The 25166-nt window shown below is 43.2% G+C and overlaps 3 protein-coding genes across 5 annotated transcripts; 1 reads left to right on the top strand and 2 right to left on the bottom strand.

Annotated features, from left to right (window-relative positions):
• The first annotated feature begins 330 nt into the window (after window positions 1–330).
• Window positions 331–11315, top strand: trap1 (TNF receptor-associated protein 1). 3 transcript variants are annotated; one of them, XM_030735266.1, is made up of 19 exons: window positions 331–546; window positions 2599–2769; window positions 2847–2929; window positions 3011–3151; window positions 3694–3765; window positions 3894–4054; window positions 4155–4264; window positions 4344–4417; window positions 4806–4961; window positions 5158–5278; window positions 5399–5468; window positions 6064–6211; window positions 6343–6528; window positions 6814–6952; window positions 7046–7131; window positions 9062–9207; window positions 9293–9365; window positions 9992–10102; window positions 10796–11315. In XM_030735266.1, the coding sequence occupies exons 1-18, from the start codon at window positions 426–428 to the stop codon at window positions 10091–10093; spliced, it is 2160 nt and encodes a 719-aa protein (XP_030591126.1). In that variant the 5' UTR covers window positions 331–425; the 3' UTR covers window positions 10094–10102; window positions 10796–11315. The 3 variants fall into 3 exon arrangements, with proteins under 3 accessions (XP_030591126.1, XP_030591128.1, XP_030591125.1); XM_030735268.1 differs by having other exon boundaries at window positions 4155–4199; window positions 4351–4417; window positions 9992–11315; XM_030735265.1 differs by having other exon boundaries at window positions 9992–11315.
• A 33-nt stretch (window positions 11316–11348) lies between these two features.
• On the bottom strand, window positions 11349–16245 carry LOC115784155 (MAPK regulated corepressor interacting protein 2-like). Its single transcript, XM_030735270.1, has 5 exons — window positions 15837–16245; window positions 15660–15729; window positions 15019–15158; window positions 14021–14131; window positions 11349–11727 (listed from the first exon to the last, which is right to left on the bottom strand). The coding sequence occupies exons 1-5, from the start codon at window positions 15889–15891 to the stop codon at window positions 11657–11659; spliced, it is 447 nt and encodes a 148-aa protein (XP_030591130.1). The 5' UTR covers window positions 15892–16245; the 3' UTR covers window positions 11349–11656.
• Window positions 16246–16921: 676 nt separating this feature from the next.
• LOC115784154 (glycerophosphodiester phosphodiesterase 1-like) lies at window positions 16922–25146 on the bottom strand. The gene is made up of 6 exons (XM_030735269.1): window positions 24592–25146; window positions 23591–23766; window positions 22833–22938; window positions 20586–20678; window positions 20089–20300; window positions 16922–18749 (listed from the first exon to the last, which is right to left on the bottom strand). Exons 1-6 carry the CDS (start codon window positions 24853–24855, stop codon window positions 18602–18604), a joined length of 999 nt encoding a protein of 332 aa, XP_030591129.1. The 5' UTR covers window positions 24856–25146; the 3' UTR covers window positions 16922–18601.
• Window positions 25147–25166: the final 20 nt, after the last annotated feature.

The raw sequence follows: 25166 nt of genomic DNA, 5'->3' as shown, positions 1-25166 counted from the left end.
TGAAGTCGAAATTTTGAGACAATAACCTGAAGTTTTTAAATGTGTAACTTGAAATTTTGATTTAACTCTGCCTGACAACTTTTTCTTTTTCTCTGTGCTTATGTAGTTCCCAAGAGTCCAGTCAGAGATTGAGTTTGTTTTGTTGTGAGACAAAAACTTGAATTATGACACATTATTGCAAAATAACTTCGGCTTGCACAAACACGCCACATTTCTTTACACCTTGACTTTGAAGCGCAAATGAGCAAAAACCTTCAAGATGAGCCTTCCTTTTTTCGTCAGGCAGATAGCGGACGCCCTTTTGACGTCATTCTCACGCGCAGTAGCGGGTCCTCTCCGCTGTAGTTCAGCGCGTGTGTCCCTCTCGGTCAGTTGACCTGTCATTTTTGTTTCCTCCCGTCTCTGGGTTCCACCTGAGTGTCAGCATGTCCCGCTGTCTCTCTCTGGCTCGGCTCGCTCTCGGGTCCTCTCAGAGAGCTAATGTGCGGATGGTGTCCTGTGCACGCGGGCTGAGCAGCCGAGCTGTCTCGCGCTTCTTGGCTGGAGGTAAGCTGTGCTCGTTAGCCTAGCCGGGTACCTGACGGCCACAAGATCTGAGTGGAATGTAAACGCTGCTGCAGCTTTTTAAACTAACCTGCTGTTCATATGTCTTAAAATAGACATAATAAAAAATAAAAAAAACGCCGCTTGACATTTATAAACAATTTTACATTGATTTGTTGCATGGTTACATCACACAAAGCTGGATAGATTTTAACTTTAATTTAATAATCCTTTACGACGGTAGGTAGCATAACATTAGGATCATATAATACCTGCCGTTTTACAGTTTTACAAACACTTGTAAACATAAAGGTGAGAGATTTAGGGTGGGATTTTTGCAGGTGGTGACTGCAAACCCTTGCGCACCTCCTTATCCTTCAACAAGCATCGCCCAGAGTTTTGTTCAATTAAAAGTGTAAAACAGTAAAATTATTTTAAAAAACAGCAGCTTACAAAATCAAACCCAGCAAAAAGAACTAAAAAAAAATAACCCAAAACGGGAAATATGGTCTTGCTTGTGTGTGCCTAACAGGAGTCGATCTGCTGTTAGGCTACAAGTAGATAAGAAAGTGGAGCCTGACTAGTACAATAATCAAGCCTGGGTGAAATAAAGGCGTGAATTATTTTCTCGAAGGTCTGCTGTGTCTCCCAGCACAGTCTTACAAGTGTGGAGGCGATACCAGAAGATGGACAGGGCCATAGAAGGGGCCCTCAACCCAGCAACAAAACTGCTCCTTTGTGCAAGGAGAAACAGGAGGACTGCCAGACCACCACAGAATGACCTCTAGTGGGCTACCTGTGGGTATTTCTGACCAAACTGTCAGATGGCATGAGGGCCCAACATCTTTTAGTGGGACCTGTGCTCAAAGCTTGATTGGCAGTTACCAAAGAAAACTGTAACTGTCAGCTTCACACTGAGCATGTGTGGCTAACATGAATCAGTCTGAAAACACTACGGCAAGCTTTATCGTGTCCGGACCATTATCAACATGATAAGTTTGGCAGTGGGTCACTGATGGTCTGAGGAGGGGTATCCTTGGAGGGTCAGACAGACCTCCACATGTTAGCTGGCGGTACCCTGACTGCTGTTAGGTACAGGGATGAAATCTGACCCATTCACAGACTTTATGCTGGTGCAGGACAATGCCCAGCCTCATGTGAACAGCATGTGTAGGCAGTTCCGGGATGACTAAGGCATCAGTGCCATTGACTGGTCCCCATGTTCCCCATATCTGAATCCCATTCGAGAAACTCTGGGACATTATCTGTCAGTGCATCCAGTGCCACCAAATAGCACCACAGACTGTCCAGGACCTCAGTGATGCCTTAATCCAGGTCTGGTAGGAGATCCCCCAGGACATCATCCATCATGTCATCTGGAGCATGCCTAGATGTTGTCAGGAGTGCAAGCGAGGGCCATACACAAAACTCAGTCACATTATGACCTGTTGAACATCCGCAGAAAGACACCAGCAGATCTGAGCATCAGATCCCAAATAAAGTGGATTAGAGAATAGGAAATATTCTGGGTACATATGTTCAAATTCATGAGTACGGTATTATTTATACTTGCAATATTTGTCTCCTCACTAACGTTAAAGAAACCACTTTTTAAACATGACGCCAGTTTCTTGCTCAGTGCAAAAATATATTGTAAATAGGGATGAACCAATAAATTGGTCAGACATCAGTATCAGCAGATATAGGCCTCGCTAACAGCTTTCAGCCCTTAAGATATTGAATGGCGTGAGCAGCAGTGTGGTTAGCAGCTGCCAGAATAATTAGATCAGATTTTCTTTTGCAGTGTTTTTCTTTTGTAAGTTTTTTATAGTATTAAAATAAAATGACAAATTAAATTGAAGATGTATGATGGCTGTGTTCTGCTGTAGGCAGCATTCAGACATGGTTTGGGCCCACTTGGCCCCTCAAAGGCACCCTTGGAGGAACATGTGGATCCTGATGAGAAGTGTGATAAATACTGACCCTGTACGGCATCTAAAATGCCTCTACTCCCTTATGAAACGGCCTCACTGTCTTTACTTCTCGTGTCATCAGGTTTGCAGGTTGGACAGTCGCAGAGGTGGAGCAGTCAGCCCAGGGTGTGGAGCGCACAGCAGGCCTACCTTGGCTTCAGCCCGCAGTCTTACTACAGCACCCAGGAGGCAGAGAAAGAGCCAGAGGAGGAGCCTCTTCACAATATCATCAGCGATACAGAGGCTGTGCAAGGTACTGGGACAGCTGCAGACATATTTCTGTGAAAGTTTAGCAGATTCTGAATGTTGCGCTGCCTCTGATCTTTCCAGGTAGCGCCTACAAACACGAGTTTCAGGCTGAAACCAAAAAGCTGCTGGATATTGTCGCCAGGTCCCTGTACTCGGAGAAAGAGGTTGCATAAAATGGGCCAAAATTTACTCTCATTACAGTTTACTGTCACTGTTCTTCTCTGACTGAGTCATCTTTTCTTCAGGTGTTCATCAGGGAGCTTATCTCTAATGGCAGCGATGCTCTGGAAAAACTGCGCCACAAATTGATATCAGCTGGTGGTGAAACAGCTCCAATGGAGATCCACCTGCAGAGTGATGCAGCAAAGGGCACCTTCACCATCCAGGTACACCTGATTACTGACTGTAGACATTTGGTACAACCTTTAGAGCAGCAAGCAAAATCTTAAGGATAACAATGGATGAGAAAGTGAGCCATAATCCCAGCATATCAGCTGCACTCAGTGCAAACAGCAGCTGATGGCTCAGCTGTTATCTTTCGTGCATCAGGTTGTCAAATATGACAATTCCAAATATGGTCATGCCGCTTTGCAACCCATCTCCACCCCAGGTCCTCCGCCTTTTGTGCATCATCTGCCTTTAATTAGTGACACAGTTCTGCTGTTTTGTGCTGGGGTCTTGCTGCTGCTTGCAAGATCCATATGGCCAACTAGAAATAATTCTTGAAATAACAATCTTATTTTGACTATAGTGGTCCTGACTGAATTATTGGTGATTTAATAAAGAACATAGTTCCAGGTTAGCAGGTTGAAAAAGCTTCTGGTGTACTTGGATCCCTGAGATGTTTTATTGCCACCTGGTGGGTAAATGGGACACTACATGCTAGGATAGCTTAATTTTGAGTGACTGAATTTCTGTATTACAACAGGACACAGGAATCGGTATGAACAAAGATGAGCTGGTGGCTAACCTGGGGACTATCGCCCGCTCTGGTTCTAAGGTGAGCGTTTTCTTGTAATACTGTTTATCTGCTATATCTTTCCTGTTTATAAGTTTAGCTTGTAAGATGTATGTTTGTGTATCCTGATGCTTACTCCTGTCATCTTCATAATTTTCTCTCCACTGCAGGCATTTTTGGACGCACTTCAGAACCAGGCAGAGGCCAGCAGCACCATCATTGGTCAGTTTGGAGTTGGATTCTACTCTGCCTTCATGGTGGCCGACCGTGTGGACGTGTACTCTCGCTCGGCTGAGCCTGATGCACCTGGATACAAGTGGTCTTCAGATGGGTGAGAGCAAAGAGTGGACACAGAGAAGTATCCTGGTCTTGAGGAGGACTGCTGTGAATCAGAAATGTAATCCTAAACATTTTCACATTGTCATCCTCAGCTCTGGAGTTTTTGAGATTGCTGAAGCCACCGGCGTTCAGCAAGGAACAAAAATTGTGCTGCATCTCAAAGATGATTGCAAGGAGTTTTCCTCTGAGGACAGAGTTAAAGGTAAAACCGCTGCAGCTGCTTTAGTAAATGGCTCCAGTGAGGAAACGCATTAATGCAAAACTATATGTTTTCGTTTCAGAGGTTGTAACAAAGTACAGCAACTTTGTGAGCTTCCCTATCTTCCTGAATGGACGGAGGCTCAACACTTTGCAGGTGAGTTTTTACTGGTTCCATTGTTCTCCTGTTTTTGATGCAAAGGTTCTTGCTGAATGGGTGCAAGCTCTTAAAAATAAATAGCATGATTGAACAGTACTGTGTAAAAGTCTTGAGCCACCCCTGATTTATTTATATTTTGCTTCCAAGGAACCAAATTTTCTTATAATTTTAATAATCTTTTTTTTTTACCTTGGCAATAGTTGCTCAAGGTTGAACCCATAGAAGCTTTACACACTCTACAATAAATAAGTGTTCCATTTGCTTACATGCTAGTAACCTCTGTTGTGAATTTGAAGTACCGTGTATTATCTATTTACAGCTGAGAACAAGCCCTAAAAATTCACCTTTACATTTGTTTAAATTATTGCCGTTTGCCTTCCTTCAGGCCTTGTGGATGATGGAGCCTAAAGAGATCAGTGACTGGCAGCACGAGGAGTTCTACCGCTATGTCGCTCAGGCTTACGACAAGCCCCGCTACACTCTGCACTACCGCGCCGACGCCCCGCTTAACATCAGGAGCATCTTTTATGTCCCTGACGCGGTGAGGAGTATTTGTCAATGCAAACTTTACTTCAGTTGTGTGAGACTCTTTATTTAGGAAGCCAGTTGGGGTCCAGGTCTAATACTGATTGATGATGTCAGCTTGCATTAAAGCTTTATTGTTCGCTCTTGGGCCACTTTTCAGTGAGTGAGTCAGGGAAGTGAAGTGTGTGATGAAAGAATTTATTTACCAACAGAAGCCGTCCATGTTCGATGTGAGCAGGGAGATGGGCTCCAGTGTGGCTCTGTACAGCAGGAAGGTCCTGATCCAGACCAAAGCTACCGACATTCTGCCCAAGTGGCTGCGCTTCCTTCGAGGTTTGCTCCACCTCGAATGCTTCCACCTGTTGCTGGTGGAGCTGTTCTATTTTTTTAATTTTTAACTTTGCTCTATTTTTCCATGCAATACTTGACCATTTTTTTTTTTCTTGTCTGTAGGTGTGGTGGACAGCGAGGACATCCCTCTGAATCTGAGCAGAGAGCTGCTGCAGGAGAGCGCCCTCATCAGGTACAGCAACAGTAATGCAGCACAGTTGGCTTTGAAGCCCACTGGACCTATTTTTGTCTTTTTCTTTCTTAATGTGACCCCTTAATTTCAAACAGTTTTAAGAATATTTTTGTTTTTATGAAGGAGACATACAGTATCACACCTATTTCATATATCTGTTCTTATTGTGACATATATTGGAAGTTACCCTTTAAAATACTTCTTATTAATCAAATAGCAGCCCCTCAGTACATAGATTTCCATTTTAAAACAGTGTTTAAAAAAAGGGACATGATGTCCAAATTATCTCCAAATACCAGCATGTCTGTAACCACGTATCTCATTGACCGTTCACCTTCTGGAAACTGCTTCTCACAGACTTTCTTGGCCCAAGAAATAGCGTTCATTAAAAAAAGTAAGTGTGGGGTTGAGTGAATAATAAGCACTTGTACATTTTGAAGCTTTGACAGCGTATTAACATAGACGTCTGACATCATTACAGCATATCAGTGAGTAGATTCTCCCCTCTAACTAAATCCATTCAGTGGATTTCTCTCTTCTTCACTCGGTCTGCCCCTGATGATTCGCTCATTTCTCTACCGTCACCTCTCTTCAGGAAGCTTCGCGATGTTCTGCAGCAGAGGATGATCCGCTTCCTGCTGGACCAGAGCAAGAAGGAACCAGAGAAGTACAACAAATTCTTTGAGGACTACGGCCTCTTCATGAGGGAAGGCATCGTCACCACTCAGGAGCAAGATGTCAAGGTGGTCACCTTAGCAAAAGCTTTTCACCTGAACTTTGCATGAAGATGCCACAGATGTTTATTTTAGATGAAAGAGCCAGATTGACTGCAGCAGAAAGACGCTGAGTCTGCCTCCGTGCTCTCTCTTTGTAGGAGGATATCGCAAAGCTGCTGAGATTCGAGTCGTCAGCTTTGCCAGCCGGTCAGCAGACCAATCTGATGGAGTATGCTTCCCGCATGAAGGCAGGCACACGCAACATCTACTACCTCTGTGCCCCCAACAGACATCTTGCAGAGCACTCTCCCTACTATGAAGCCATGAAGCAGAAGGACATGGAGGTAAGACTTGAGAGTACATGCCATGAAAGCCAACAGTCAGGTGACCTGAGGGTTCTCTGCCAGGCTATACAATACCACCAGACAAATTAATATCCTAATAATCAACAATAGATGTTACTGTAATGTGCAGGATTTCACCTGAAATCTGCCACATATAATCTTCATTTTTTTTTTTTTTTTCTTTGCTGGATTTGCACGAGGGTAATAACGGGCTCTGCTTTTAAAGTTTAACTGTCCAGGGTCCATAACAAACTGCTGTGTGTCTGTGTGCGTGCATGTTTACAGGTGCTCTTCTGCTATGAGCAGTTTGATGAGCTGACTCTGCTCCACCTCAGAGAGTTTGACAAGAAGAAGCTTATCTCAGTGGAGACCGACATCGTGGTCGATCACTACAAGGAGGAGAAGTATGAAGACATCAAGCCAGGTGTGCTCCTCTTTCACAAGAGGCTCCAGTTTTAGCCTCCTGCTGTCGCGGCTGTAATCTGGACTCCTGCTCATCGTCTTTCCTTCTTTGCAGCGTCTGAGCGCCTGACGCAGGAGCAGGCTGACGACCTCATGGCCTGGATGAAGAACACTCTTGGTCCCCGTGTCACTAACATAAAGGTAAGAAAGGGAAATTTCATGCAAATGTCTGAGATACCAGATATGACTGTTTCTGAATTCAGCTAATTGGTGTTCACTTTAACCGGTGGTTCTTAGAGGCCAGTGGTTGTCGTCTTTGCCCATACCGGCAGTCGTTTTGTTTCCAGTCATTTTTTTTTCCTGCACAGTGATAATTTCTTTTAGGATTATACTGAACTGAGTCCAGTGTGTCTGAAGTGTCAGTTCATGGGAGCAATGACCAGTACATGGACTGTAACTGCAGCTTTAAAGTGTGGTGAACAGAGCCACGATGGTTGGAGTGTGGGGGGGGTGGATGGTGGGGAATTGCTAGTGGAAGAAGGTGGAGTGAAACTACCTAGTATGATTTGTGTAGTGAAAACAAAAATTTGCTGTTGCGGTTGTGCTGATCTTTATTTCACAAATATTCAACTTGGGCCCATTTTTACTGTTAATGATTTGTTAAAAAAAAAAAAAATCTGAACTTTGGATTCTGATGAAGGGCATGCCAGAAACAGTTAAAGAAACACCGATTTAACCAGGAGTTGCAAAAAGATTTGGAACCGTGGTGAATGATGGGCTGATTTTCTGTCATGAGCTAAGCAAAGTGGGACAAGTTCCGATACAATAAAGACGAGTCTTATTGGACGCATTTGTAAATAGATTACAAGCCAACATATTTACAGAAGCACCAAAGCTACAGGTCATAAATTTCAGAATGACATCAGCTTGAAAATGGCATGTTTTGGAAAAACTCTGACTCAGATTGAGCATCGATTCAAGCCCAAAACACTGTCATGGGATCTTTTAGTAAAAGTCACACAATTGAGACAAATCAAAGTTCAGCAGAGCCGGGCTTTCATTGGCTCAACAAGACCTAAAACCCCAGCTGGAGATAATGGTTATCACAACAGTGGTTATCAACTTTCTCTCCCCAAGCCGAGAAAGTTGATAACCAAAGCCCGGCTTTCTGCTTCAGGCTCTGTGGGTGTTTTGTGGGTCATGTGACTCTTCTTCCACACAGCGTGTTCCCTACGAGTGCAGCTTCCTCCGATCAAAGACGTTGTGAGATGAGGATAATGAAATGGTGATTAATCTATAAATAATATAAAAAACAGTAAAATGCAGCACTGCTGCAAAAGGATCACGAAACAGGACAGAGGACAGGAAATTGTTAGTCTATGGATTTAGCGCACAGAGCAGTAAAATAAAAACTGGAATTCAAGTTAATTATTTTCTGGCTGAGTGCACTCTCAGTGCTGCTGTTTATTTCAAAGGTGACGGCTCTGAAAATTTAAACTGGATACATTTAAAAATATAATATTACCACAGACTAATAACATGTAAATCGCTTTAGCCTCTCGGCAGATCAGAGTGATATAAATTTTCTTGATTGAGCAGGTATTCTTGGTATGTGCTCTGTGTTCTAGTAGCTGCACTTTTTTTTTTTGTTTTTACTAGCTGTAAAATCAGTGTAGCAGCAGGTTAGAATCAAGTATGTGAACATTTATACATTGTTTGCATCACTAAATGTGCATCCCAGTGACTCACAGTTTGTGCTTCATTCAGTGGTTTTAATAAGTGCGGCTAAACAACTTACACACGACTTATTCTCCCCTGCAGAGATCCTTTATTGTGCTTAAAACATGTAAATAAAAGAATCACTTCCAGATGATTTTAAGCTGAAACTCTGAGCATAACCCGGTCACAGTGATTTACCAGGTAAGAGAGCCGCGTTTGTGACACAAAAAACTCTGACAGCTCAACACAGCTCGCTAAGCCACTAATCCGGCTTCGTGGTTCACCCTCGCTCAGTAATGAATTTATGATCCCAGTTTGATCGTGTTTCACTTCTTTTGAGCTTTGAAAAATAGCTTTAAATGTCTCTTTGCACTGATGTGTTGTACAATTCATTTTCTCCTCTGGCCCTCAGCTCACTCCTCGTCTGGACACCCACCCAGCCATGATCACAGTGCTGGAAATGGGCGCTGCGCGTCACTTCCTCCGCACCCAGCAGCTGGCGCGCACCCCTGAGGAGAGAGCCCAGATACTGCAGCCCACACTGGAGATCAATGCAGGGTAACAAAGGGAGAGAGATTTTACTAGATGGAGAGGGAAAAAGTGGGTTTGTGTTGACTTCTGACTGTGCTCTGCTTTCTCATAGACATGATCTGATCAAGAAGTTGCACGCACTGAAGGACACAAACTCTGAGCTGGCTGGATTATTGCTGGAACAGGTACTGTGTGTTTGGGAGAGCTGTGGAAGCTTCAGCCTCATTTGATCTGCTTGTTTCCATTTTTCCATTAATGGCAAACACTAAACACAATCATTCCATACCACTATTTTTTAAACACTTTTCTAATATTTACAAGAACAAAAGATGGAGCGTAAAGTGTGTTTTAATGACAGAACAAGCCTGTTGTCCTGCTTTGGACCTTCGTAACTCAAATGCATAGATGTGAACGTGTACTGCGGAGGCTTCTTTCTGGGCGTCTTCTATTGCATTTGACTATAGTTAAGGCAATAAAGCGAAACACTTCCTGGAGAGATGTTTCACATTAAAAGGCTTTTGGCAGCCCAAGACATACAAACCCTCCAGTTCCTCTGAGGATTGCAGTACTTAATGCTTAGAAGTAATTGTACCTACCTTCAATGTGAAGGTAGGTAGAGAAATATGACTAATAAACATATTTTTTAAATAACAGAGTTATTGTCAGTGTAAGGACATTCATAGTTTATTCACATGTTGCCCAGTCTTTCTCTTTAGGCAGCATGTCATGAACTCTTATCCGGTTTTATGGTAATTTGTTGTATTGGTAGCAGTACAGCTCTATACATTTATTTCTCTTTTATATTTTTCAGATCTATGACAATGCCATGATCACAGCAGGCTTGAACGATGATCCCCGACCGATGATTTCCCGCCTCAACGATCTCCTGACTAAAGCTTTGGAGAAGCACTGAGAGCCGCACGCAGACCCGCTTGGTTTTGATGACAGCAGCCTGTAGACCGAAGCATTTGCAGCAGCTGAATGGCCGACAGAGCCAAAGAAGTAGACTTTCTAAAGAACGCTCCACCTCTCCCCCCCCTCTGGAGTACTTAATTTCCACCAGTGAAGCACATGTGAAGGCTTAAAAAGGAACTGTCGGAAGATTCTCCGTAAACACTTCAGCGTCTCCATGTTCTGTTCGGCATTGTTTCATGAGGACATTCAGTGTGCAGTCCTGCCATTAGCAGGACACGCAGGTCATGGTTTACACCTGTCAGTAGTTACAGTGTGACTTTTACATTATGCTCGCGCTCTTTCTAGTGTATTTTCATGATCAGGTTATGCCAACGTGAAGTCGGGCTCATTGTCATTCACATCCTGAACACTCCAGGCTTCTCAGTGAGCGTTGAGCCTCTGCAAAGGCCAACAGTCCACTTTTCTATGATATGCAACTGCCAGCTGAACTCATCTTAAATATCTGAATATTTTTAAGTTTGGATTTATGAGAAGATTTTATTTGTCTTCCTTTTAGACGTGCTTCACGTCTCTTGATAATCTGTTTGGTAGTTTTTGTGTTATTGTGCTGAGATTAAAAAACGGCAATAAGAGAGTAACCTCGTCCTCCCTGACTGAGGTACAAATTTCAAAATGAAGGGGGGGGGGGAGTCCAGTTGCTGCAAACATTTCATCATCCAGCACAAGTACAATGTCTAACAGCAGAGAACCAGAAGGACACTTAAATCCTTAAAGCCAAGGGCAGTGCTGCACCAAAATTCAAAGGGGGTCTTCTTTAGCCATACTTCACCTCTCAGCACATTTCTTGAAATTCAGCCTGGAAGGTTTCATGTAATCTTGCTAAGAAATGGCAGCGATTACATACCTCTGCCTTAGCAAAGGAACAATGCACTTGCCTGTTAGAAATGTGTAGGAGCCTGATCATCCATTAACCTCGAAATAAGGCTGTTGCTCTATTCTTTCCACCATTCTTATGTTCTCTAACATTTCTTGTTCAGTTTTGTTTATCAAGAGCTTAAAAAAGTGTTCCTGAACAGCTGTTTGCACTCATATACTCAACTGGATTCAGCTGCATTCAGGAACTGGTCAAAGTCATTCTGAATACTGTAAGGATTTATGGAGTTGGTGGTTGTGTCCTGTCTTGTCAGCAAATAAACATGGATTCAACATCAGTTCAGTTTTAAAAAAAAAAAATAAGAATCTGTGATCCAGAATTTATTTAAAAGACATTTTTACTGCATTTCAAAGTAATATCTCTGCTTTGAGAGACAAAACATAAGATGAATGTCAGCTTTAAGACATCCTTCCATGTGCAGTCTGTCTGGACTCCAGTGAGACGGCAAGAGTTCGAGTGGTTCTCAGGAGTTTGTCTGTGTCCAGGCACCGTCAGTCTGTTTGAACCACATCTGGGCTCTTTGACCCATCAGAACTCCTGCCCAGGCTTCCTCGTCTTTTGCGAGCCATCATCGTACTTTAGGTCTCACCTCCCAACTGTCCGAGAGCATCGAATCGTGGACAATTGTCAGGATAGCTTATTTATGTTTGCCAAGAAGCGTTGGGCCCACCACTCATCCAGATCTATGGGCACAAAGTCTGAGAAGAGGAGAAATTAAGTTATTAGATGTTAAGTAAACAAGTAGAATTCAGATGGAATATTATATTTGAGGCTGAAAAAGTAATTGTCCCCTAAACCTAATAAGTGGTTGTGCCACCCTTTGAGCAAGAACTGCAGTCTAGGTTTTGCAGTAATTGGGAATGAGCCTTTCACATCACTGTGGAGGAATTTTGGCCCACTTTGCAGAATTATTTTAATTCAGCCACAGTGGAGGGTTTGAGCATGAACGTCCTGTTTAAGGTCACGGCAAAGCATTTAATCAGCTTAAAGTCCAGACTTTGACCAGGCCACTCAAAAACCTTCACTGTTATTTTTTTTTTTTTACCCATTCAGAGGTGGACTTGCTGCTGTGTTTGGGATCATTGTCCTGCTGCATAACCCAAGTGTGCTTGAGCTTCAGGGCACAAACTGATGGCCACACAGTCTTCAGGATTCTCTGGTAGAGAGCAGAATAGATGGTTCCTTCAATTACAGCAAGTCATCCAGTGAGCAGCAAAGCAGCCCCACACCAGCACGCTACCACCACCATGTTTGACTGTTGGTATGATGATCATTTTATGAAATGCTGTTAGTTTATGCCAATGGACTCAAACCTTCCAAAAAGTTCAACTTTTGTCCAATATTTTCCAAAAAGTCTTCAAGGGAATCATCAAGATGTTTTTTGGGCAAATGTTATTTTTGGTCAGCAGTGGTTTTCACCTTGGAACTCCCCCATGGATATCATTGTTGGAAAGTTTCTTTTGTACAGATGAAGGCAAAATTATTCCTGAAATTTAAAGTTTGTGTCAGTTTTTCCAAATGCATTTTTAGCAGAGCAAGGGATTTTCAACATAGCATTTCTAAACATACTAGTTTTCTTTAGAAAGCATAAATTATTTCCATTTGCCCAAATAATTTACAAAAATTACCAGTCAACATTATTAACCCCCTGAAAAACAAACAAACAAACAACCATAACACAAAGCAGTGCTGTGCAATGTTGATGATGTTCCCAAAGCAGGAGATGCATATACAAAGTTATCACAGCATTTCCAAGTGTCAGGAACTGGCGTGAGAAATATCAAGAAATTCAAAGAGAGCCACACAGTACAGAGCAAGCCTGGCAGAGGTAGGAAGGACAAGATTTCAAAGACTCTGCAAAGAAAACTGGTGAGAGATGCGTCTAAAGACCCCAGAACAACAGCCAAGACACTCGTGAATGACTTGGCCAAGCTGGGAATTGTAATCGCAAAGGAGACATTCACTAGAACTCTGCACAGAGATGGTCTGCGAGGTTCCAGACCAAGAAAAACACCTTCAAGCCCGACTGAAGTATGCTAAGGACAACCTGGAGAAAGATTATGCATATTGGAAGTGCATCCTTTTATTAGCTGAGATGAAACTTTGACCATTGAGATGCTGCTTATATGGTGGTGGGAGTATTAGGCTGTAGGGACGCTTTAGTGCATCTGGAACTGGAAATCTGGTCAAAGTGGAAGGAATCCTGAAGAAAGGAGGATACGTGAAGGTTTTCAACAAAAACCTCAAGCAGTCAGCAATAATTTTGATCTTGGTAGTTTTCGTGAAATTACTTTGTGTGTGCAAAGTACTTTTTCCACATAGGACCAGGTAGGTTTGGTTAGCTTTTTTCCCTTAATAAACTGAATCGTTTTAAAAGTGCATTTTGTGTTTACTCGAGTTATATTGATCCAATATTAAAATTCATTTGACGATCTGAAACATTTAAATGTGACAAATATGCAAAAAATAAATCCATCAGGAAGGGGGCAAATATCTTTTCACAGCACTGTGGCTCTATTTTCATGCTACATTCAAAAACCACTGCAAATAACATGGAAAAGTTCCCTTGACCTTTGACCCATTCACCTTCTCTATTGCAATATTAAAGTGCTTTGGTGTGTCAACAGATTTGGCAAAGTCATTTCATTTTTCGCAGCAGGAGGACACACACCTTTGATCTGTTAAACATTCTTTGACTTGGAAGAAGAAGAAGAAGAAGAATTAGTTCCATGAAGCTTTTATTGGCTGGCTGTCATAAACCGGCCCAGGCTGCAATAGTAACAGGCCTGTGAGCTGCAACTAAATCAGATGTGATTGCTGTGCTTGCACAAACGTCTCAGGACCTTTATCAGCACACAAGACCTCTATCCTTTGGGTAGTGGGGAGTATTATTGTCATAGCCACACATTAGCACATTTATATTTTTGCATTTGCTTAAAAAAAATACTGACTTAGGGGTCTGAAGATAAGCAAAATAGGAGCTGTCCTCACCGTCCATGTGCGGGCTGGGAGTGGTCTCGTTGTAATGCACTGCTTTCTCTGCGGGCTCCGGCCCTTGGCCCACCTCCTGCTCCTGCTCCTGCTGTAGCACCTCCTGCCAGGCTGAAAACAAACCAACTCGATCAGTAAGGTCACCATTTACACCAAAATATCCTTATCTGTCCAAGTCCTGCACTCGAGCGCCACACCCACAGTGCCTAACAAGTAAAGTCCAGCAACTGTTTCAAAGGCCTGCCACTCCTGACAAATGTTTGTATTTCAAACAGTGCAGCATGTGGTCACATGCAGTGTGTGTATGCGCTTGCGCGTACTACGATTAAGTTCAACTTTGGCAGCTGCCTCCAGGTCACGACTTTGAGGAACCTCCAATGGATGTTTGAGTATTTAACTTGTATTTTAGTGAACTGAATCCAGCCTGAACAGAGGTCTTTTTCATGCTTGCTTTGCACCCTTGTCCAGTCAGCACCAAGGTTACTTAAGTTGTTTATGAGCTGCCGTGGCTGAGCTTCAACACCAACAACAGGACACACAAAATAAGAACAGCAGAGCCAAGTGTGTGTGTGTGTGTGTGTGTGTGTGTGGGGGGGGGGGGGGGGGGGGTCTCCTGGAGACTGAACGGGCTTGTGGATGTTAAAAAGAATCCCAAACTTCAAATGTGGGGCACCGCATAGACCCAGAAATTATACCAGGACCCTCCGTTGCACTTCTTTAAAGTGGCTACTGGGTTTAAATCTACGCCTAAAAGGCTGCTTCTTTCCACATGTGCCAGCGTGGATCAAGAGGAGCATGATATGTGGGTGTGAGAGCATTTTTCTGCTCAGTGCCTATCAGTGTTAGAGCAGCTGTGTGGGTGAGGCCTGGGAGGGAAGAGCAGGGGGCTGGTTAGGATCTTGATAGTAAAACAATATCATTCACAAAATTGAGGGATGGCATGTTAGGATACAGTGCCATAATGGGAGAAAAATAAGTGTATAGTTTCACTTTCTTACCCTCAGAGACAAACTTGACGTTTTCTTCATGGGCGAAGGTGAAGCTCTCTTCGGGATGATTGTGTGCGGGCAGAGCCGGAGCAGGGTGATGGTATTTCTTACCATTCAAACGGTTGAAAACGATCTTTGGTGCAGGGAGTCTGAAAGAGAAAGAAAACAAGTATTCTGCTGATTTCTGCAAGAAAGCAGCATGCTTTGATCATTATCATAACCAAGCAGGGAACTTTCTAAAATGAAATCCTATATTCAAGCCAGGCTGGTTAGGTAGGAGTAAGAAATTGCAACAGCTGAATGAGGGACCTTGTGCTCCAAGGTCACACACACACACACACACACACACACACACATACACACACACATACACACACGGCCTGCTTGCCTGGCTGGGTGTTTGGTTAATTTAAAAAAAAAAAAAAAAATCAACCGAGCAGGCAGACTAAGAGGAAACCTGTGTGTGTGTGTGTGTGTTTTAAATCACTGAGGCATCAGCTGATACACAAATGCTGCCAGTCTCTAGCTGATGACGTCCGCTGCTGCTAGGAAACTCATTCACTAACACAACCTGAAGTATCTGGCAAACCAAAAAACTATCAGGAGCTCATTTCTTCACAGGGGTCTCCTTTCATGAGCTGCGCTCCTACCCAGGCATATTCCAGGACGTTTGTTTGTGCTTGAAATCACTTATTTTGCTGTCCAGCTGCTGTGTAGGTCCTGGAAAGAAAGACAACGAGGATAAAACATTTTGCCATCAGCGGTCCAACAAGGTGAAAGTGTGTTGTCGGCTCTCACGTGGTTCAAAGTTTAGCCCAAAGACTCACCTGTGCGTCGCTGCGTGACCAGTTTGCTGGGACCTCTTGTAATTGTGTACATCATGCGCGGGCAACTTCACCTGTAATCCCCAAGTTTAGCACTTTGAAGTATTAAGTAAAGCACATTCATCCAAAAGCCGTCGGTGTGGAAGGAGCTCTTCTGATGTGAGAAGCGTTAGTTTTCTCCTCAGCTGATCAATCCACTGAACTGGGACACGAGACTGTGCCAACTGTTTTGTTAACCTCGGGAAGAAGAGCCGTGCGCCGCGCGTAAAAATACTACCAGCAAGGGCACATGTCAGTCAGAGTCCTGCCTCTCCGTGTCCTCCGATCAGTCCCTTTGGTGTTAAGGTGTCGTGCCCGGCCACAATGTCACACAACCTGAAACAGCGGCAGTCATTCGTAAGACAGGAGACGCACACCGTCACCGTCTCGACGTGCCTACACGCCTCCTTTGGCGCTTTAAAGCCACAGCGTCCCCTGAATGTAAAGGAAGACTTGCAGCAGGACGTAATGAAACGGATTTCAGTAATTTGCCTCGGATGAGAGCAAAAAATGCAGAATGGTTACACAGTGCAGATGTGGTGGTAACGGACTGAGCCTCAGTATGACGAGTCAGACATTAAAATCCGCTCAAACGAGTGTTCGAGAAGCCCCAATGCGCCAACGATGCCTTTGTTTACAGTACACACAGGTGAGCGCAGGTGCACACTGATATTAATCGGTGGGGGTGGGATTCTTTTTCTACATTGTTGATTGTTGTGATATTATTTATGTATGTATTGATTTATTTACTGCAGCATTTTGCACGCATTACTGCATCAATTCATGATGAAAATGTGTTTATCCGCATAAAATCAGGCACCAGCTGGCTCAACACATGCTGGAACATATAACATATAACACTGTCAAATAATTAATCCAAAATTCTTCTGTCTTCTTTTGTGTTTTCCTGGTTTTTAGAGTATAACCAGTTCTGTCCTGATACCAGGGCCCGTTTTTAGATGTTAACAGCTCAGATATGTTAAAGACAAAACACACACAGCCGCTTGATGAGTGCTGATATTCTTTACTGTCAGCATCTTTACATCAGCACAACTCAAAAGCGTTTAAATAAAATGAAGGAAAGCAACGTTTCACCCTGTCAATGATACTATTAGCAGCAATTCGACACAGAAACACAACTGAAACATTAAGTGAAGAAATATTGTGAAAGATAATAATGAATTCAATGTTTCTGTGTGACCTCACATGATTCATGACCCAGCTCTGACTGAACTCAGAGTAAACCCTCTTATAATGACAGCTGTATTAAAACAAGATAGAAATATTTGACTTGGTGCATTTTCTTGCACCTTTGAAGCGCACAACTTATATTCTCATTATCTTACAGTTCTAAATTCATGTAGCAGTGTTTCTTGTCTATTTGTTAAAGGTAATAACCAAACATCACAGAACATCCACATGGGATCTTTTAGCATTCATGAATACATTTTTATCATCACAAGCAGTAAATATGATGCCAAAATGTTAAGTAAGCACTATACTATCTCTCTAAAGGTTCAGCAAGACCTGTGGAAGATCAGCACAGCAGGTAGAAAACAATCCTAGTCCCTGACCAGGTGAGGTGGAAGTATTACTGCCGGCAGTAGAATAAAGGTAAGAAGTCTGCAGATGCTCCTTCATGGTGTTGTTTGTAAAGTTTTGTACAGCTTCACCTGTGTACCAGCTACAGGTAATTAGAGGATGTAACCTCAGTGACTCATCAAATCAAAGTAAAACATACAGTATAGTGCAAAAGTCTTGAGCCACCCGCATTTCTTTATATTTTGCACCAACAAGGTGATTCACAAAGAGCTATTAGCCACAAATAACGGCATATCTCAGCATGCTGTGCATTGTGTCCTTAAACAATTTGAGGAAACTGAACAAGTAGAGGACAAAAGAAGAAGTTTCAGGCCTAAAAAAAAAACTATCTACCCATCTACTGCTCACTGAAGCCTCATCAGAAATAGTCTTAGTGGAAGGGTGGCTGTCACGAAGCCATTCTTAAGGAAGGGAAGCAGGAAGAAAAGGCTGAGGTTCACCAAACTACACAAGAACTGGGTTGAAAATCAAGGCTTTTACACAGCACTGTATACTGGTGTACGTCTATGAAGCTGGTTGCCGACACAGACTTTGCTAGCACCAAACTTCTGGCTGTATTCCACCTTTTAATTGATTTTTATCATTCAGTATTTTATGATTTTTGAAAAAAAAAAAAAAAAAAAAAAAAGAGAGAAATGAAGTGTGTGTGTTGGGTCCCAAAGTGTTGCTATTCCATAAATATAAATCACACTGCATACGAATCTGGCCGGTCACCTGACAGTCGGCTCCTCGTGAAGTGCTGCACCGCTTCAATCATGGCAGTTATATTTAGATCAGTTTATGTAAATCCCAGGGGAGGCTGTGTGCTGTGAACTTTTCCCATGAAGTGAGACTGTCAGCCCCGAGGTCTACTGTAATGTCCTGAGGATTCTGAGGGAGTTCAAGTTGAAGGGTCACCATTATGACACAGCGGAGGAGATTCAGGCAAGTGCCGCATTGAAGGGGAGATGAACCAAATTGAAATCAGGTATGGGTTTTTATTTACTTGTACGCAGGTGTAGAAGTTTATGACTGTACTTCTTAATTGCATCCTATGTCTAACCAGTTTCTAAGATCTAATTTGTTTATATTAAAAACCTGTAATAGAAAGCTTTAAGTTTTATGAATGCGTCTGTGTGTGTTATCATTCAGTAATGAGGATCGCAGTCCTCCAGCAGACTGTCAGTCATGTAGCTGATCTTCAGCAGGTTTTGGTAGTACTCCTTCTCCACAGCAGTGTTAACGGTCCAGCCCACCACCTCCACTCCTCGCTCTGCCCAATACTGAACATAGTCCCTGATTGAAAGGAAGGAGGAGAAAGTCAGGGCGTTACATACATTTTGGTAAACGACAAACATGACACAGAGCGAGACGAACAGAGAAACCTTTCATGAAGAAGTGTCTCTTTACGACTCTGGTTGGTTCATTTGATTAAATTCATGTCTGCTTTGGGATCCACTTTCTGAATCAGATATTTCAGCATTGGTGAGCATAGTTCAGGCAAAGTGAATTACATGTAATTTAACTTGCATTTTGACCATATTTTGCAGTACTCGCTGGTAGGCTGAAGGCGTTCATGTTTGCAGGCAGTTTAAATAGTTTACTCACTACTCACCATAAATGGAATATTTAGATTTTTTTCTCTACTGTGGTTGAACCTCCTTTGACGAGCCAGAGAACAGAAAGTCCAATGACAGTTTTTTTTGTTATTCTGTCCTTGTGAAAAGCCCAGACAGATGGTTTTGTTTGGGGTAGATTTAGCTCCCAGGGGTATTCCAAAAAGATGTGAACATATATTCCTCAACAGGATATGGAATTTACCAATAGCAGAAACAGCTTAAAATGACCACTTTACCTTGTGAAATGTGAATTTAATGTATCTGACACACATAATTGATGCATCCTGTACTTACCTGTACCATCACATACTTATGGTACTGTGCAAAAGTCTCGAGCCACCCCTCATTTCTTTATATTTTGCTAGGAAGATGGGAACGCAGCAATTTATAGAAACATGTGCGAACCTAAATGGAAATACAGTATATAAAGTAAAAACAGAGTTTGTACAATTCTAAGAAGCTTGAAAGTCAATATTTGGTGTGACCGCCTTTATTCTTTAACACAGCCTGAACTCTCTGAGGCTTCCCTCTTTTCTCTTCTTTAAGTAGTCTTCAGGAATACTTCTCCAGGAAATTCAAAGCTCTTCTTTGGCTGCCTTTTGTTCTGTTCTCTGTCAAGATGATCCCACACTGCTTCAATAATAATGAGATCTGGGCTCTGGGGAGGCCAATCCATGACTGATGGTGTTCCATTGTGTGTTTTCATAGGTCAGAGTTAAGTGGCTTAACAAAAAAAAATCCTCTGGGCTGGACTGAAAAGGAGTGAAAAAGCAGTCAATGTCCAAAAAAAAAAAAAAAAAAAAAAAAAAAAAAAACTATCAAAGATTTCAGAAAGCCTGGAGAAATATTGCTCAAAGACCACTTTAAAAATAAGGTCTGGCTCACTCGAGGCCAAATATGAAGAAATTAGGGGTGGCTCAAGACTTTTGCACGGTATTTTTAAATGCTAAACATAAAGTTAATGATATAGGGGCACTAACTAAAAAAAAAAAAAAAACAGCTTTAATTTTAACTACCATGAGATGAAGTCTTTCTGCACGAGGATGGCAGAGATCCCACAAAGTTTCCACAGTACGTGATGGTGGGCCCAGTCCAACAAGACATCCAGAACACTGGTCCACAGCTGACTCCACGTCGACAGAGAACGAGGCGTGCCATCTCCAAAACGGCTTAGTCTCCAGGGCCGGTGGGTGAGAGCTGTGACCACATAGGGGTCAGTCTGACGCATCTGTGAACCAGAATAAATCAAAGGTCAGCGCGGTGTTTTCTTGAAAAAGAGTTAGTAGAACCTCGTATTTCATCAGCTGCACCGGTGCTGAGCAAGAAAGAAAAAGTCACAGGCTTGGATGATGAAGCTCAGCAGGACGCATCATTACCACACAATTTGTGCTCATCACTGCATTAAATAATGTTCTTGAAAAGCTGAAAGCACTTGCAGTATTACTCCTAAACATCATCGCATCTTTTTAAACCATGATTAGTGTTTTTGCTGTTATGTCATATTTTTCATTACCTTGTAGATGACTTTGGGTTCAAAGGAGGAAACAATGCTGGAGTTGTAAAGTACTGGGAACTTCTTAAACATGCCATGAAGCACTGATACAGCCTGGAACACATTTAACACTCAGTGTAAAGCAGGGAGATGAACAACAATCCTGTAACTTATCTGTTATTAAGCTAGTGAACAGTCTCTGGAGCTTGAAACAAGTGACTGGACTTCTTTATGTTTCTTGAAAACATTTCACCTCTCATCCAAAAGGCTTCTTCAGCTCTAAAACCAAATGGTGGAGAGACCCAGGTGTTCAAACCCTGGTTGGAGTCCAGTTGCTTTTTTCTAGCTCCAGAGACTACTATGACCTGGATGACTGCGAACCTACACAGACACAAGCTGGTGAACAGCAATTTGTGCTTCAACATGAGCAGCTAGTGTAGCTCAGAGGAAACATGAACGCTGTACAGACAGACAGTGGTAATTTGAGTCTCTTTTTTTGTTATCATAATCCTTGTAGGTATTCACTAATTGAACAAAAAGAAAGAAGTAAGAAATGTCGGGAGCTCAGTTTACCTCAGGGAACAGGAGAAAGCTCATTGTTATGGATTCAACTAGTGTGTAGTTTGGTGGATGGTTTCAAATGTTGTATAGTTTTTTCTCCATTTAAGAGCTGTGGATCAGTTTTTTTTCATATATATAGAATATGAATACAGAATCTATGAAATTTTTATCTTTTTGGATGGAAGAAATTCGCTTTTATCACGATATCCAGATGAGAGGAAGATATGAGCCTGCCCTCCTGTAGGCCCGCCACCCGCAGGAGGCACCGTAGGGGTTGGGTGCAGTGTGTGTCGGGTGGTGGTCAAGGGCGGACCGATAGAAGGAGCCTGAGCTAGTGTGTGAGGTTGAGAGATACCATCATCGCAATGCATGGCCTGGGCTCTGGAACCAGTCTCCTGAAGAGGGACTGGACTCTGTTCCAGTCTGGAGTTGCAGCAGGCTGGGGTGGGTATTCTTACATCTCCTCGGCTTGCTGCTTGCATGTTGGGAGTTTTCACCAGTGGACAAGAGAGTTGTTTCTCTGCACCTTCAGGTTGGCGAATGGGTTGCATTGTCACTGTTGTCCTACTGGGAGTATTTGGTGCTCACATGGGCGACGACAGTGAGACCTGGAAGGGTGTGAGTGGGAGGAACGGCCTCCCTGATCTGAATCTGAGTGGTGTTCTGTTATTGGACATCTGTGCAAACCACAGTTTGTCCATAATGAACACCTGGTTCAAATACAAAGATGTCCATAAATGCACGTGGCACCGGGACACCCAAGGTTTGTGATCATATCATCAGATCTGCAGCCATATGTTCTGAACATTTGGGTGAAGAGAGGATCTGAGCTGTCAACTGATCACCACCTGGTGGTGAACTGGCTCAGGTGGCCGGGGAGGATGCTGGACAGACCTGGTGCACCTAAACATATAGTGAGGGTGCGCTGGAAACACCTGGTAGAGGCCCCTTTGTCACAGATTCTGCTCATAAGTTTTATGGACAGAATTTCTAGGTGTAGCCAAGTGGCAGAAGGCTTCTGCTTTGTTGGCCTCAGAATCTCATCTTTCTAATGAGTGAGGGAAGAAGGGAGCGGGAGATTGACCAGATGGATTTGGGGCTGCATCTACAGTGATGTGGACGCTGCACCGGTCCATCTTGGTGAAGAGAGAGCTGAGCGTGAAAGTGAAGCTGTCAATTTACAGGTCCAGCTACATCCCTACCCTCACCTCTGGTCATGAGCTTTGGGTAATGAGCAAAAGAACAAGATTGTGGAAATCTTGTGGAAATTAGCTTCCATTGAAGGGTGGCTGGCCTCTCCCTTAGAGATAGGGTGAGGAAAGAAGTCATCTGAAAAGGCTCAGAGTAGAGCCGCTGTTGTCCTCCAGGAGACAGTTGAAGTGGTTCGGGCATCTGACTAGGATGCATCCCGGTCACCTTCTGGGTGAGGTGTTCCAGGCATGTCCTACTGGGAAAATGCCCCGGGGCAGACCCAGCACATACTGGAGAGACTATATCTCTCAGCTGGCCTCATGTTCCCCCAGATGAGCTGGAGGAGGTGGTTGGGCAGAGGGAGGTCTAGATTTCTCTGCTTAGGCTGCTGCCCCTGGATAAGCAGAAGAAATGGATGGATGGGTGATATTCAATTTATTTTTTTTTTTAAGATCAAACTAGTGTCATTTCATTAATCGATAAACCTGTTAGATTAGCTTTTAGTGTATGTAGTACCATATCAGGTTGACCTTTGACATCAAAGAAGATGATCAGCTGGTGCCTGATGCATTCCTCCACAGCCTCCTGCAGAGTTGGAACTTTCTCTCCACTAAATCTGTCCCTGCAAATAAAAAGAAACTACTGGAAAACTGAGATAACTTACTGGTCTTACTGGTCTCTGAATTTCACAGATATAAAACTACAGTTGTGGTCAGATACATACACCATGGTCATGAATATCATAATAATGTGAGGCTTTTAATGATTTCTTTGAACTGCTCTTTTTCCAGGGTGGAATGATTGTTCAGCATTTAATGACTTTTAAAAAAAAGAATTGGATGCTCAAGTTTCAGTTTATTTTGGATTTTCTCTAATCCACACGGGGCCAAAAGTGTACATACAGGCCCAAATATATCCATACACCCCCACTAAGATTTAGTTAAATGTCTCTTAGCATGTTGCGTCTTGACCAGATGCTTTTGGCAGCCATTAACAAGCTTCTGGCATAATTACAGCTGGATATTTGAGCACTCTTCTTGGCAGAATTACTAGAGTTCATTTAAATTGGTTGGCAAAGACCCAACTTTTCAGCTTAGTCCACAAATTTTCAGGGCTTTGGGAAGGCCATTTCAGAAGCTTGTGCTTTTGGGATAATTGTCCTGTTTCCTCCACCCAGTTGTGTTCAAAACTGCCCGCTCCCCCCACTTTAAAAAATAATTGAAGTATGAAACACTCTTGAAGTAGTATAAATCACTGTTTGATAAGCAGCTTACTTCATCCTGTGGTGAGCAGCAGCATTGAGCCTCCTGAGCTGAACAAATTGAAGCTTGCTAATCGGTCCAGACCCATTGGTGGATCGGTCCACGGTGTCATCGTGCATCAGGACCGGGACGCCGTCGGCTGTGAAACTCAGGTCCAGTTCCACTCCAGTGGCCCCATTTCTACTTGCCTGGAGTAGACAAAAAGTGACAGTGACACTTGTGTGAACCAGTGTTTGATAATACCTACAGTTGTGCAGATGGATGGATGGAATCCAGTAGGGTTTAAATTTCAAGTCAAGAATAGAGCCATCTAATGGACATCTTCACTAGAAAACTGAGTTCTTCAGACATCAATAGATAATGCCCAGCATCCGCATGATCATTACTGACCACAGAAAATAGGTCTGTGATGCTTCCAAAAGATTTGATCTCATTGCTTATATTTTGATCCATGGCCTGATGTTGCAGTCATCAGAAAAAAAGGTGCCAGAAAAGCCAGCCAGCTGAAATAAAAGAAACATCTCATCCAGAGGTTAGGGATCTGGACAGATGAGAGGAAGAGATGAGATTGTGGGATGGAGCATAGCAGATGTGGCAATATGTTAAAAAAAAAAAAGGGTCTTCATCATAAAGATGGCATCAATTTATAAACAGCACATAAGGAGCGGCATCAATTTATAAACAGCACATAAGGAGCGGCATCAATTTATAAACAGCACATAAGGAGCAGCATCAATTTATAAACAGCACATAAGGAGCAGCATCAACCGCAAGATGACCCTGACCTGCTTTCCGAAAAAGCTGGGGAAAACACCAAGAATGCCTACTTAGACTACAAAAATAACAGCCATGGCATGCCTCACGAATGCCCATCGACCCAGTCGTGGCTGTTATTGCAAATAATAATGAAAAGGTTCAGATATCCCTTTGCAGACTGTCACCTGCCATACGCTGCAGGTAGTTAACAAGACAAGCGGCCCGTGGTTATTAGTCAGATACAGTACAGCTCTGACCTCTCTGATCGCTGCCAAGGTGTTCTCCGGAGCGTCGTGACTTCCTCCGCGGTGCGCCACCACCGGGACGCTGCCTGGGGAGGGAGCGCGGGGCCGCAGGACTCGAGCGGCCCGGTCCGCCGGCACTGGAGGGAAGCGGAACATCACCATGAAGGTATAGAGAAACGCGGTGAGGACAGTGGCCCAAATGGCGCTTCTCGTGGCCAGCATAACCAGCAGAAACACCGCGGAGAAATATACCGCCTCATCTCCGATCTGCAGCATGGCGAAAGCACACAGGACGGGATGTTTGTGTGGCGACCGGCTGGGTGGATGCAGGAGTCGCTGTTCAGACAGACGGCGTGGATGGAGCTTTGCTGTCAGTACGCGGGTGTCTACATGTTGGTGGATGGGCGGTAGATCTCACAAAGATGGGCGAGAATGAGCAGTTTCTCATCGGGATTATGTAAAGGATGGAGGGGAGTAGGAGGAGTGTTGCTCTGGTCAGTGTGGTGCTGAAGAAATATATATAATGGCCTATTTAAAAAATTCTGATTTATTTAAATTTAACCTGGATTTAAACATCCAATCAAATC

Source organism: Archocentrus centrarchus, chromosome 8, assembly GCF_007364275.1.
Source record: "Archocentrus centrarchus isolate MPI-CPG fArcCen1 chromosome 8, fArcCen1, whole genome shotgun sequence".
Lineage (NCBI taxonomy): Eukaryota > Metazoa > Chordata > Actinopteri > Cichliformes > Cichlidae > Archocentrus > Archocentrus centrarchus.
This window is presented reverse-complemented; position numbering and strand designations above follow the sequence as displayed.

What these genes read in the sequence shown, in the direction of transcription:
- trap1 (XM_030735266.1), top strand. Translation starts at nt 426, where the DNA reads ATGTCCCGCTGTCTCTCTCTGGCTCGGCTCGCTCTCGGGTCCTCTCAG. An exon ending in CCCTGTACTCGGAGAAAGAG is followed by an intron (nt 2,930 to 3,010) that starts GTTGCATAAAAT and finishes TCTTTTCTTCAG; the next exon opens with GTGTTCATCAGGGAGCTTAT. An exon ending in TCTTTTATGTCCCTGACGCG is followed by an intron (nt 4,962 to 5,157) that starts GTGAGGAGTATT and finishes ATTTACCAACAG; the next exon opens with AAGCCGTCCATGTTCGATGT.
- LOC115784155 (XM_030735270.1), bottom strand. Translation starts at nt 15,891, where the DNA reads ATGATGTACACAATTACAAGAGGTCCCAGCAAACTGGTCACGCAGCGA. An exon ending in GGTCACGCAGCGACGCACAG is followed by an intron (nt 15,730 to 15,836) that starts GTGAGTCTTTGG and finishes CTTTCTTTCCAG; the next exon opens with GACCTACACAGCAGCTGGAC. An exon ending in TCCCAGCCCGCACATGGACG is followed by an intron (nt 11,728 to 14,020) that starts GTGAGGACAGCT and finishes TCCTCTTCTCAG; the next exon opens with ACTTTGTGCCCATAGATCTG.
- LOC115784154 (XM_030735269.1), bottom strand. Translation starts at nt 24,855, where the DNA reads ATGCTGCAGATCGGAGATGAGGCGGTATATTTCTCCGCGGTGTTTCTG. An exon ending in GCTGCTCACCACAGGATGAA is followed by an intron (nt 22,939 to 23,590) that starts GTAAGCTGCTTA and finishes TTTTATTTGCAG; the next exon opens with GGACAGATTTAGTGGAGAGA. An exon ending in AACCCAAAGTCATCTACAAG is followed by an intron (nt 20,301 to 20,585) that starts GTAATGAAAAAT and finishes TCTGGTTCACAG; the next exon opens with ATGCGTCAGACTGACCCCTA.